General features: G+C 38.5%; 3 protein-coding genes across 3 annotated transcripts in view; 2 read left to right on the forward strand and 1 right to left on the reverse strand.

Annotated features, from left to right (window-relative positions):
- The window catches only part of LOC116161157 (flotillin-2), a 376,423-nt gene that overhangs the window by 106,940 nt on the left and 255,297 nt on the right, over positions 1–14,186 (forward strand). The window lies entirely within an intron of this gene.
- LOC116161139 (glucose dehydrogenase [FAD, quinone]-like) overlaps positions 1–14,186 on the forward strand; it is a 397,381-nt gene that overhangs the window by 57,933 nt on the left and 325,262 nt on the right. The window lies entirely within an intron of this gene.
- LOC116161142 (glucose dehydrogenase [FAD, quinone]-like) lies at positions 9,046–11,589 on the reverse strand. The gene is made up of 2 exons (XM_031474379.1): positions 11,140–11,589; positions 9,046–10,803 (listed from the first exon to the last, which is right to left on the reverse strand). The coding sequence occupies exons 1-2, from the start codon at positions 11,472–11,474 to the stop codon at positions 9,204–9,206; spliced, it is 1,935 nt and encodes a 644-aa protein (XP_031330239.1). The 5' UTR covers positions 11,475–11,589; the 3' UTR covers positions 9,046–9,203.

The raw sequence follows: 14,186 nt of genomic DNA on the forward strand, positions 1-14,186 counted from the left end.
TAATGGCACACGTTTTAATTGTGCATTTTTAAATTCCATGTTAACGTTTTATGAAAATAATATTCAACTAAATTAGCATACATAGATGTCTAGACTCTAGAGGCCTAATCGAAAAAATACGAATCTTATTGGATTCTACGCACCAAAATTTATAAGAAAAAGTGTTTTCCCTAAAAATTTTGGAGTAGTCGAAATTGGTATAAAACGAAGGTTACACACTTGCTTCGAAATTGGTTTCTAGTACATCTGACCTTTTGATTGAACAAAATTGAACAATTTGATTGAGAAGTCTAAAAAAAATTGTCTCAGATCGACCGGAAAAAAATATTTTCTTATAGAATGTGGCCTGTAGAATCCATAATTTCAAACAGTTCCAAGATCGGGCCACTAGATCAAAAGTTACAGCCCTTTGAATTTTTTGTCGAAATTGGTTTTTTGCCCATAACTTTTGATTGAGACGTCTAATCGAAAAAGTACGAATCGTTTTGGATTCTACGCACCCAAATTAATAAGAAAAAGTTTTTCCCCGAGAAATTTTGGTGCAGTCGATGTTGGTAAAAAAGGAAGGTAATACACTGCCTTTTTTTTGCCCAGAAAAAAAAATTGTCTCAGATCGACCGGAAAAAAATATTTTCTTATAGAATGTGGCCTGTAGAATCCATAATTTCAAACAGTTCCAAGATCGAGCTACTAGATCAAAAGTTACAGACCTTTGAATTTTTTGCCGAAATTGGTTTTTTGCCCATAACTTTTGATTGAGACGTCTAATCGAAAAAGTACGAATCGTTTTGGATTCTACGCACCAAAATTAATAAGAAAAAGTTTTTTCCCGAGAAATTTTGGTGCAGTCGATTTTTGGTAATAAAGGAAGGTTTTTTTTGCCTCGAAAAAAAATTGTGTCAGATCGACCGGAAAAAAATATTTTCTTATAGAATGTGGCCTGTAGAATCCATAATTTCAAACAGTTCCAAGATCGGGCTACTAGATCAAAATTTACAGCCCTTTGAATTTTTTGTCGAAATTGGTTTTTTGCCCATAACTTTTGATTGAGACGTCTAATCGAAAAAGTACGAATCGTTTTGGATTCTACGCACCAAAATTAATAAGAGAAAGTTTTTTCCCGAGAAATTTTGATGCAGTAGATTTTTGGTAAAAAAAGAAGGTTGTACACTGCCTTTTTTTTGGCCAGAAAAAAAAATTGTCTCAGATCGACCGGAAAAAAATATTTTCTTATAGAATGTGGCCTGTAGAATCCATAATTTCAAACAGTTCCAAGATCGGGCTACTAGATCAAAATTTACAGCCCTTTGAATTTTTTGTCGAAATTGGTTTTTTGGTCGATTGAGATTTTGCTGCGGGATTGCATTCCCTATATGCGAAGCATTGGATTTTTGAATGGAATGTGATATTCTGTGATATTAGTATGTATGTATGTTCCTTAGTTCTTGTCCGTCGTATTTGTCTATTTCTGTGTAAATACCCTCAAAGAAAAGTAATACCTAAATAGGGTGATAGGCAAATGGCTTCAGCAGCCGTGGTGGGGTTTTAGTGGGTATTCCCAGAAAATGGGAGAGCCCCACACTACTCTGGAACTGCCTTATATAGTGTGCGTAAGGAGCATTTCCCTACCTATACAAAAAAAAGAAGAAAAAAATAGAGATCTCGCCCCCCCAGTAAACGTAAATCAGATGACCCTTTCCCTACAGTTATGAAATCATACGCACTAAAATTTCGTAATATACCGGGGGGGGGGGGAGTCCTTACCCCCAGACCCCCTGTGTTGTGTTTTTTTCCGAAATTTGCTGAGCCCGGACGCATTTGTGATGGCTAAAAAAAGGACAATCAAATCTTTTTTTCTTTGGCTTTCATTTTTGGGTAAGAACGTAGCACCGGGGTGTCTGGGGGTATAGAATAACACCCTCCCCCCTCCGTTAAACGTAAGTGAGATGACCCTTTCCCTACAATCTACAAATCTTATAATATACTGAGGAGTATTCCACACCCACGTTTACAAGAAATGCCTTAAGGAACGATTTTCAGAAAATTCCTTCCTCGAACGTCAAGGATGCATTTTCCGGAAAGCCTACTTTTCTTGTGATTTTTTTTCGAAACTACTCAAATTAAAACGACACACAAATTCTTAAAAAAGTAATTTTCTTTAAAGCCTGTGTCGCCACATTTTCCACTTTTCACATACACTTTTTTGCGAATTTTTCTCAAAAGAAAAACGCAAAATACTTTGTTTCAATTAAATTTCAACATATTTTCCGGAAAAATCGCCTCTTAGTGTTTGAGAAGAATTCAGATTTTCCGACTTTAGGGACGAAAATCTGATTGGGATTTCTTCTGAAAAGCGCAAATGCTTCTTTTAAGAAAATGGCAACAACTTTCAGGAAAAATCATCATTATTGTTTGTAAAATTCCACTAATTTTCCACGAAAACGGAGACGGAAATTCATTAAAGAGAAGTGCATAAAAGGAAAAGCTAAATTTCTTGTATGCTTGTCTAGGTAGCTGAAATAGAAGTTTTCCTGGAAAATTCTCTTTGACATGCATGGATAAAATTATTTTTCTTTAACAAATTTCGTCCTTTCACAATTTTTCAATCTCCCAATCGATACAAGATAATTTTTCTGGAAAATAGGTTGACTTTCTTGATAATGCATTTTCCACTTCTTACATTGACGCTTCTCAGTTGAGCAATGTGGAAAAAAGTCATAAGAAGTGGAGGTTTTCCGAAACAGCTATCCCGATTGATTGAGGTTTTTTTATTATCTGAAACTCATTTTCAAAAATGATTTCACTCCAATTCGATTTTTGGTAAAAGTTCTTAATTTTTGAAATTTTTTGATCCACTACGAAAATTTAAAAAAATTACCTGATTTTTGAAAAACGGCCCCCATCCTTTTCGACGTGCCATCTTCTCTCGAGAGAACTTCACTTTTATTTTCGGACGCGCCAAAACGTAAAGGAAAAAAAAAGTAAAAACCAAATCCCGTATTCCGATCCGTGAAAGGTGAAATTCGCGCGCAGATCTCGTATAGGTACCGCTGTTGGTTTCACCGAGAAAGTCTCAAGACTGAGAGCTCGTCCTTGGTCGGTTCTCGACGACCTGTTGTAATTTTTTAAAAATGAAAGTGGTCACGATAGTAGGATGTAACGAATTCTTTTCTTCTAAACAACCGTCTATAACAATTAGCCGTATACGCGCGTAATTTGATTGCACAAATTTTGACAATTTCTCGAATATGCCCGTGAAAGTTAATCAGAAGTTTGATGTTAATTTTGTTTTGATTTCTTGCGACTTAAAACTAAGTAATTAATCATGCACTAATTGGCATTAAATTAGCCTACTTCACATTCATTGCACCTTGAAATTCAAGCCTAGAATCAGAAATATGGCTCAATTATTCTTTATGCAATAATTAGCGTTTACTGTTTCGTATTCGAGGCCACTTCTGTGGGAAAAGGTGTTGGGCACAACAAATTTAAGTTGCGAAAAGTTCTGTGGCTTGATTTAATTTTGCCCAATTTCTGGATATGCAGTAGAATAATCGCGATTCTTAATTTTTCTAATTTTAACAAAGTCAGAAACAGAAAACTGAAAATTACTAATTAATTACGAACTAATTATGAATTTTGCTTAAATTAAAATGCAATTACAGCGGTGGTGAAGGTGATTTTGATTCAACTTAAATGGAAAAGGCAAATAAAAAAGCGCCAATTTTTATTACTAATTAATTAAAATGATTAATTAATTAGGTGATATATGTAACAGGCCCTAGGCTCATACCTACTCCACGCAACTCAAAATTGCTAATTAGTTACGAGCTAATTATAAATTTTCAGCTGCTGTAACTGCTTAAATTAAAGTGCAATTACAGCGGTAGTGAAGGTGATTTTGATTCAATTTGCATGGAAAACACTTAATTAAAAAATTAAAAAAGCGCCAATTAATAGTAGTGCACTGGTTAAAAAAGCGATCATCCCTTAACAGCAACTTTGCTAATTAATTACGAGCTAATTATGAATTTTCAGCTGGTGTAAGTGCTTAAATTAAAGTGCAATTACAGTGGTAGTGATGGTGATTTTGATTTAACCTACATGGAAAACGCTAATTAAAGAACTATAAAGCGTCAATGTATAAAAGTCACTGGTTAAGACGCGTTTCTTCATTTTTTTAATTTCAGCGGGGTGCGAAATTTGCAAACGATTATCACTGAAAACTTGTAATTTCTAATTTTGAATGTTTAGTTGCTGTAACCGATTAAATTAAAGTGCAATACAGCGGTAGTAAATTAATTTGCTAATTAATCACAAGTAATTGGCAATTTGTCAACGAAAAGGAATTAATGCTTCTAGTTTGTGATCAGGGTTTTTGTCTTAGCTACTGGCACGTCTTCGATCAGGTCAGTTATTTACACAAAAGAAAGCGAACTCCCGATGATGTTACAGTTACCACTCGATACCTACGTGTTTTAAATTAAAAAAAATTATTAATAACTTTCACCATTTGGCACTGACAATGAATTTCATTACACAATTCTGCACTTTCACGGTCCGAAACGTACCCAAATTCTCTTCAAAGTACACAATCATCCATGAATTATGCATAACGCCCGATGACTAAATAAGTTTCCAAATTTTTTAATTAATTGCGGTGGCGCGAGCGGCAAAAAAGGGCGCGTCCAAAGCGAGAAGAAAACGGTAGGCGTCGACGGTGAAAGTGAGATAAACTTTCAGTGCAATTAACCAACACTTTAACAGTCAATTAATCAAATTTAAGCTCTTGTGTTGGTCAGTTGAATTTAAACGGCGATTTAAGTTACTGGTAGCGCGATTTAATTGAAATTAAAAATGAGAAAATATTTGAAATCGAAATTCCCTAAATTGGATTGAAACAGTAAAGTAAAAGAGTAATTACGGGTTCTAGTTAGTGAAATAACCCCATTGGCCTATAGGAAACGCTTTAAATCGTAATTTGCTTTTAATTAATTAGCAATTATAAGTTCGCTACTAAGTGGCAATTGCTTTCAAATTCCCGACTTTGCTGAAATTAGAAAAATGGAGAATGACCGTTTTCCTTATCACTTACGGCTCTAATTTGAGTACTTACAGTAGCGTAAAGATTGATAATTGGTGATTGTGATTAATTAAATAATAATTACGTGATAATTGATTTTGAATTTCTGACTTTATTAATATTAGAAAAATTACGAACTTAGCTGCATGTCATTTTGAGCAGAATAGCAGAAATAATCTTAATTAGATTGTGACTAATTATCCGTTTTAAGTTGATTGCTAAGTAATTAGCTTCCAATTTCAGATAGTCAAAATTTGCGAAAATTATTGATAAAATCGAGAGGGAATGAAAAAAACTCAAGCAGATTCTTTGGAATTGTTTTTTGAATACTCAAAAATTGAATTCTTTTGCACCCCTTTTTTTTGAAAATTGTGACGGCAATCGTTAGTTAATAAAATTTAGAGGGCATACGAAATAAACATCTTCGGCTTATTACGTAAGTGAGTTCCATAATGGGGTAGTTGGGATATGCATTTTTTAAAAAAGTAAGAAAAATTGTTTTCAAAATCGAGGGGGCATCAACAAAAAAACACCCCACCCTCATTGCCAAAGTAACTGGTTATACGTAATCTTGACGGAATTAAGTCTTGTGCGCCCTCATTTAACAGTGCTCCATCTTGGGGTGGTTTGGGCATGAATTTTTGAAAAATAGTAACAAAAATTGTTTACAAAATCCAGGGGGCATTACCAAAAAACACCCCATCCTCATTGCTAAAGTAACTGGTTACGTAATCTTGATGGAATTAAGTCTTGTGCACCCTCGTTTAAGTGTGCGCCATCTTGGGGTGGTTTGGGAACGAATTTTTGAAAACAGTAGGAAAAATTGTTTACAAAATCGAGGTGGCGACACCAAAAAACACCCCACCCCCATTGCTAAAGTAACTGGTTACGTAATCTTGATGGAATTAAGTCTTGTGCGCCCTCATTTAAGTGTACTCCATCTTGAGGTGGTTTGGAGATGAATTTTTGAAAAAACGTAAGAAGAATTGTTTACGAAATCGAGGGGGCATCACCAAAAATCACCCCACCCTCATTGCTAAAGTAACTGGTTACGTAATCTTGATGGAATTAAGTCTTGTGCGCCTTCGTTTAGGTGTGCGCTATCTTGGGGTGGTTTGGGCATGAATTTTTAAAAAAGTAAGAAAATTTGTTTACAAAATCGAGGGGGAATCACCAAAAAAACACCCCACCCTCATTGCTAAAGTAACTGGTTACGTAATCTTGATCGAATTAAGTCTTGTGCACCCTCGTTTAAATGTGCTCAATCTTGGGGTGGTTTGGACATAAGTTTTTGAAAAAACGTAAGAAGAATTGTTTAACAAATCGAGGAGGCATCACCAAAAATCACCCCACCCTCATTGGTAAAGTAACTGGTTACGTAATCTTGATGGAATTAAGTCTTGTGCGCCCTGGTTCAAGTGTGCTCAATCTTGGGATGGTTTGGGCATGAATTTTTGAAAAAAGTAGGAAGAATTGTTTACAAAATCGAGGGGGCATCACCAAAAAAAAACACCCCACCCTCATTGCTAAAGTAACTGGTTACGTAATCTTGATGGAATTAAGTCTTGTGCGCCTTCGTTTAGGTGTGCGCCATCTTGGGGTGGTTTGGGCATGAATTTTTAAAAAAGTAAGAAAATTTGTTTACAAAATCGAGGGGGAATCACCAAAAAAACACCCCACCCTCATTGCTAAAGTAACTGGTTACGTAATCTTGATGGAATTAAGTCTTGTTCGCCCTGGTTTAAGTGTGCTCCACCTTGGGGTGGTTTGGGAATTAATTTTTGAAAAATAGTAAGAAAAATTGTTTACAAAATCGAGGGGGCATCATCAAAAAACACCCCACCCTCATTGCAAAAGTAACTGGTTACGTAATCTTGATGGAATTAAGTCTTGTGCGCCCTCGTTTAAGTGTGCTCCACCTTGGGGTGCTTTGGGCATGAATTTAAAAAAAGTAGGAAGAATTATTTACAAAATCGAGGGGGCATCCCCAAAAAACACTCCACCCTCATCGCTAAAGTAACTGGTTACGCAATCTTGATGGAATTAAGTCTTGTGCGCCCTCGTTTAAGTGTGCTCAATCTTGGGGTGGTTTGGACATGAATTTTTGAAAAAAAGTAGGAAAAATTGTACAAAATCGAGGGGACATCACCAAAAAACACCCCACCCTCATTGCTAAAGTAACTGGTTACGTAATCTTGATGAAATTAAGTTTTGTGCGCTCTGGTTTAATTGTGCTCCATCTTGCGGTGGTTTGCGCATGAATTTTTGAAAAAGTAAGAATAATTGTTTACAAAATCGAGGGGGCATCGCCAAAAAAAACCCCACCCTCATTGCTAAAGTAACTGGTTACGTAATCTTGATGGAATTAAGTCTTGTGCGCCCTGGTTCAAGTGTGCTCCATCTTGGGGTGGTTTGGTTATGAATTTTTGAAAAAAAATAGGAAAAATTGTACAAAATCGAGGGGGCATCGCCAAAAAAAACCCCACCCTCATTGCTAAAGTAACTGGTTACGTAATCTTGATGGAATTAAGTCTTGTGCGCCCTGGTTCAAGTGTGCTCCATCTTGGGGTGGTTTGGTTATGAATTTTTGAAAAAAAATAGGAAAAATTGTACAAAATCGAGGGCGCATCACCAAGAAAACACCCCACCCTCATTGCTAAAGTGACCGGTTACGTAATCTTGATGGAATTCAGTCTTGTGCGCCCTCGTTCAAGTGTGCTCCAACTTGGGGTGGTTTGGGCATGCATTTTTGAAAAAAAGTAAGAAAAATGGTTTACAAAATCGAGGGGGCATCACCTAAAAGCACCCCACCCTCATTGCTAAAGTAACTGGTTACGTAATCTTGATGGAATTAAGTCTTGTGCGCCCTGGTTTAGGTGTGCTCAATCTTGGGGTGGCTTAGGCATACATTTTTAGAGAAAGTAAGAAAAATGGTTTGCAAAATCGAGGGTGGCGTCACCTAAAAACACCCCACCCTCATTGCTAAAGTAACTGGTTACGTAATCTTGATGGAATTAAGTTTTGTGCGCCCTCGTTTATGTGTGCTCCACCTTGGGGTGGTTTGGGCATGCATTTTTGAAAAAAGGTGAGAAAAATTATTTACAAAATCGAGGGGGCATCACCAAAAAAACACCCCATCCTCATTGCTAAAGTAACTGGTTACGTAATCTTGGTGAAATTAAGTCTTGTGCGCCGTGGTTTAAGTGTACTCAATCTTGGCGTGGTTGGGACATGAATTTTTGAATAAACGTAAGAAGAATTGTTTACGAAATCGAGGGGGCATCGCCAAAAATCACCCCACCCTCATTGCTAAAGTAACTGGTTACGTATTCTTGATGGAATTAAGTTTTGTGCGCCCTCGTTTATGTGTGCTCCATCTTGGGATGGTTTGGGCATGAATTTTTGAAAAATAGTAAGAAAGTTTGATTACAAAATCGAGGGGGCATCACCAAAAAATACCCCACCCTCATTGCTAAAGTAACTGGTTACGCAATCTTGATGAAATTAAGTCTTGTGCGCCCTCGTTCAAGTGTGCCCCATCTTGGGGTGGTTTAGACATGAATTTTTGAAAAAATGTAAGAAAAATGGTGTACAAAATCGAGGGCGCATCACCAAGAAAACACCCCACCCTCATTGCTAACGTAACCGGTTACGTAATCTTGATGGAATTCAGTCTTGTGCGCCCTCGTTCAAGTGTGCTCCGTCTTGGGGTGGTTTGGGCATGAATTTTTGAAAAATAGTAAGAAAAATAGTTTACAAAATCGAGGGGGCGTCACCAAAAAACACCTGAGGTTTATTAGTTAAAGTAATTGAAGAATTTTTTGAAATTTCAATAATTTTTCGCCCCCTGTTTCGGGTCTTGGGGGGGGGGGGTATGAATTTTTTTAAATGTCGTTTAGAAAATCGAGATTGTCAAAAAATAACAAGTGAGCTCAAAATCGATTATAAAAAATAGTGTGTCATGGTATTTAAAAATTCATCACATTATCGGCTATTACCTAGTAAATAAATAAGTACATACAGGCAAATATATACAAAATGTTCCTATCACTAACACTAGTGAGCAATTAGTAGGTGTATCAACGGTTCGCGACTCCTCTTTGGTTATTAGAATTATCAATTATCCTAGTCTATAATTACAAAAATCAGTACTATTATTACAACTGGTGGTTGCACTACGCGCACTTTTTCCCAGTGAGTACCCCAACCAGTACTCTTTGATCAAGTCCGAGCCTTTCTCTCCGATCATCAAAACGGGAGCGTTGATGTTGCCGCTTGTGATGTACGGCATAATCGAGGCGTCTACGATTCGCAGGCCGGACACTCCGTAAACCCTCAGCTTGGGGTCGACCACGGCGAGGGGGTCGGTTTTGGGTCCCATTTTCGCGCTGCACGAGTAGTGGTAGATGGTGAGGGTGTACTGGCGAACCGCGCAGTCCCAGTACTCGTCGGTGAAGAGAGGAAGGTGCTTGCAGTTGGGATAGGGGACGCTGTGGAACGTGGAGCCGAACCTTTTCATCGCGGTGGTTTGGCCGAAGGCTATACTGGCCTTGATTCCCTCGCGCAGGACGGCGACATCGTGCGGATCCGTGAGGTAGTTGTGATACATCAGAGGGTAGCGCAGGGGATTTTTCGATTGCAATTTGATGACCCCCGTGCTTTTGGGGCGCAGCATCATCGGGAAGATGCTGAAGACGTCCTTGGCGTTGATGCTCTTGAAGACGGCGTCGTAGAACTCGTCGGAGAGCCCGTGGGCGCGCTTCACCTGGGTGCCGCTGTCTTGGTTCGTGGAGGTGCTCAAGATCATGAACTCCATATCCGGCCAGTCATCGGAACGGTTCGCGTACTTGGTCGAAATGAAGCCGACGGTCTCGATGCCTACGCTCGACGTCAAAGGTCCGTCGCCGAAGATGGCGTACCTCAGCGCGGTGTTGATGTTCGATATGCGATGGGTGAGGATGGCGACAGGCTTGTTGATGAGGAACGTAATTCCACCGGCGGCGATGTGGTCCTGCACGTTCTTGCCGACTCCTGGTGAATCGTGCAGGACGGGTATGCCCATGTCCTCCAGGTGATCAGCGGGCCCGACGCCGCTCAACATCAGCAGCTGGGGGGTGTTGATCGCGCCGGCCGAAAGTATCACCTCCCTCTTCGCCATGACCGTCTGCAGCAGGCCGTGCTTTATGAATTGGACCCCGTAGGCGCGCTTCGTGTCCGGATCAATCAGCACCTTCGTCGCGTGCGTCCACATCGAAATGTGGAGGTTGGGACGCAATCTCACCGGACGCAGGAACGCCTTCGCCGCGCTACACCTCGTCCCTCTACGCATCGTGAATTGAAACAGGGCGAAACCCGTCTGCTGTTCGCCGTTGATGTCCCGAATGTCGTATCCCATCTCCTGACCGGCCTGCAGGAAGGCTATCCCCAGCGGGGTGTTGTAGGGGGACTCCTGGATCGTCTGGTACCCACCGGTCGCGTGGTACTTTTTGTTGCGGGCCAGATACGGATTGCGTTGATCTTCACTTTTGAGGAAGTACGGGAGGACGTCATCGTAACCCCAACCTTCGTTGCCCAAATCTCGCCAGCGATCGAAGTCGCGTCGGTTGCCGCGTACGTATAACATCGTATTGAGGACACTGGAACCGCCCAAAACCTTTCCACGAACCCAGTTGCATCGCTGATCAACCATCGCCTGACATGCCGAACTTTGTGGCTGCGTCCTGCAAAAAGAGTACATTTCATTGCTGCTTTTTGCTGAATTTTTTTGCTGAAATTCAAATTTGGTAGTACTTCAATTATTGGTGTAAAATTGAGTTATCGTTGAACCTATAATATCCAAAATTTTATTTCTCTGCTGAATTCGTTTGCTGAAATTCAAGCATTTGCCAAATGTGTGAATGGGAAGTACCATAAATTAACTTTCACATATTACTTATCGAAACCAAAAATCTGTCCAATTCGAAATTCCCAAAATTGCCGAAGTCTTTGCTGATCTTTCGCTATTACAGCAAATCTTTTGCTGAAATTTGCTGAATCGTCTACGAGCGCAAACTTACCTGTATCCCCAGTCAACTTTGCTCCTGTGCAGATACAAGCTGAAAATCGGCACGTCCGTCAGTTCCGTTTCCGGTCCGCCGGCCTCGATGAGCAGCACCTTCCAGGACGGAACTTCGGTCAGCCGATTCGCGACGACCGACCCCGCGCTACCCGCGCCGACTACGACGAAGTCGTACTCGGAGTCGACGCGCGCAACGGACACCGGCTGCGATTCCGGATCGTAGAGGTCGTACCGGAAGTAGGCGAGCGACGCCAAGAGGAACGGGATGAGGGTGACGCGTCCGACGCCGAACGTGCTCGCAGTTTTAACGGCGGTCAAAAAAAGTGACGCCATCGCTCAGCATCTTGTTTTCGCCATGCCAAGAAAAAAATGAAACGGGCTCCTCGAAAATTCTCACTTACATCTCAGTTGACCTCCTCAGGACGGTCTTGCTTTCTTGCCTTTTGAGGAGAAATCTGAAATGAAATAGAATTACGCGTCTGTGTGTGTAAGAGCCGAAGAAGAGAATGGGGGCAACCTGTGGCTAACCGCAAGGTGACACTAAAGTCTTCAATTCGCCCAACCATTAATCTTTTATCGGTTTATTCGTATATATTTATATCATGACCTTTTTTTTAAATTTAAAGCTTCCACAAATTTTATTTGAATTTCCTGGAAAATCTCTACTTCAACAAGGATATAGAAGTTTGTTCTTTCAAAGAAAAGTAATCATTTGCGCTTTGGTTTCTGAAATTGTTCAAAATGGAACCTGGAATTAGGGCAAAATGTTGAATTTTGAAAATTTGAAGCTTCCACAAATTTTATTTGAATTTTCCGGAAAATCTCTACTCCGACAAGAATATAAAAGTTTGTTCTTTCAAAGAAAAGTAATCATTTGCGCTTTGGTTTCTGAAATTGTTCAAAATGGAACCTGGAATTAGGGCAAAATGTTGAATTTTGAAAATTTGAAGCTTCCACAAATTTTATTTGAATTTTCCGGAAAATCTCTACTCCGACAAGAATATAAAAGTTTGTTCTTTCAAAGAAAAGTAATCATTTGCGCTTTGGTTTCTGAAATTGTTCAAAATGGAACCTGGAATTAGGGCAAAATGTTGAATTTTGAAAATTTGAAGCTTCCACAAATTTTATTTGAATTTTCCGGAAAATCTCTACTCCGACAAGAATATAAAAGTTTGTTCTTTCAAAGAAAAGTAATCATTTGCGCTTTGGTTTCTGAAATTGTTCAAAATGGAACCTGGAATTAGGGCAAAATGTTGAATTTTGAAAATTTGAAGCTTCCACAAATTTTATTTGAATTTTCCGGAAAATCTCTACTCCGACAAGAATATAAAAGTTTGTTCTTTCAAAGAAAAGTAATCATTTGCGCTTTGGTTTCTGAAATTGTTCAAAATGGAACCTGGAATTAGGGCAAAATGTTGAATTTTGAAAATTTGAAGCTTCCACAAATTTTATTTGAATTTTCCGGAAAATCTCTACTCCGACAAGAATATAAAAGTTTGTTCTTTCAAAGAAAAGTAATCATTTGCGCTTTGGTTTCTGAAATTGTTCAAAATGGAACCTGGAATTAGGGCAAAATGTTGAATTTTGAAAATTTGAAGCTTCCACAAATTTTATTTGAATTTTCCGGAAAATCTCTACTCCGACAAGAATATAAAAGTTTGTTCTTTCAAAGAAAAGTAATCATTTGCGCTTTGGTTTCTGAAATTGTTCAAAATGGAACCTGGAATTAGGGCAAAATGTTGAATTTTGAAAATTTGAAGCTTCCACAAATTTTATTTGAATTTTCCGGAAAATCTCTACTCCGACAAGAATATAAAAGTTTGTTCTTTCGAAGAAAAGTAATCATTCGCGCTTTGGTTTCTGTAATTGTTTGAAATGGAACCAGGAATTAGGGCAAAATGTTGAATTTTGAAAATTTGAAGTGTCCACAAATTTTATTTGAATTTTCCGGAAAATCTCTACTTCGACAAGGATATAAAAGTTTGCTTTTTCAAAGTAAAGTAATCATTCGCGCTTTGGTTTCTGCAGTTGTTCAAAATGGAACCGGGAATTAAGGCAAAATGTGGAATTTTCAACATTTGAAGCTTCTACAAATTTTATTTGAATTTTCCGGAAAATCTCTACTTCGACAAGGATATAACAGCTTGTTCTCTCAAAGAATAGTAATCATTCGCGCTTTGGTTTCTGCAATTGTTCAAAACGGAACCTAGAATTAGGGTAAAATGTGGAATTTTCAAAATTTGAAGCTTCCACAAATTTTATTTGAATTTTCCGGAAAATCTCTACTTGGACAAGGATATAAATGTTTGTTCTTTCAAAGAAAAGTAATCATTCGCGCTTTGGTTTCTGCAATTGTTCAAAATGGGCCCTGGAATTAGGGCAAAATGTGGAATTTTCACAACTTGAATCTTCCGCGAATTTTATTTGAATTTTCCGGGAAATCTCTACTTCGACAAGGATACAAAAGTTTGTTCTTTCAAAGAAAAGTAATCATTCGCGCTTTGGTTTCTGAAATTGTTCAAAATGGAACCTGGAATTAGGGCAAAATGTGGAATTTTCAAAATTTGAAGCTTCCACAAATTTTATTTGAATTTTCCGGAAAATCTCTACTTCGACAAAGATATAAAAGCTTGTTCTTTCAAATAAAAGTAATCATTCGCGCTTTGGTTTCTGAAATTGTTCAAAATGTAACCTGGAATTGGGGCAAAATGTGGAATTTTCAAAATTTGAAGCTTCCACAAATTTTATTTGAATTTTCCGGGAAATCTCTACTGCGACAAGGGTATAAAAACTTGTTCTCTCAAAGAAAAGTAATCATTCGCGCTTTGGTTTCTGAAATTGTTCAAAATGCAACCGGGAATTAGGGCAAAATGTGGAATTTTCAAAATTTGAAGCTTCCATAAATTTTATTTGAATTTTTCGGAAAATCTCTACTTCCACAAGGATATAAAAGCTTGTTCTTAGAGAATTTGCCCTAAATTCCGTTGCCATTTTGAACAATTCAGAAACCAAAGCGCGAATGGATTTACTTTTATTTGAAAGAAC

The sequence above is a fragment of the Photinus pyralis genome, unplaced genomic scaffold (assembly GCF_008802855.1).
Source record: "Photinus pyralis isolate 1611_PpyrPB1 unplaced genomic scaffold, Ppyr1.3 Ppyr1.4_LG10, whole genome shotgun sequence".
Taxonomy (NCBI): Eukaryota; Metazoa; Arthropoda; class Insecta; order Coleoptera; family Lampyridae; genus Photinus; species Photinus pyralis.

Excerpts from the sequence above, each read along its gene's own strand:
- LOC116161142 (XM_031474379.1), bottom strand. The coding sequence starts at position 11,474 with ATGGCGTCACTTTTTTTGACCGCCGTTAAAACTGCGAGCACGTTCGGC. Across the intron at positions 10,804-11,139 it reads AAAGTTGACTGGGGATACAG|GACGCAGCCACAAAGTTCGG; the intron begins GTAAGTTTGCGC and ends CTCTTTTTGCAG.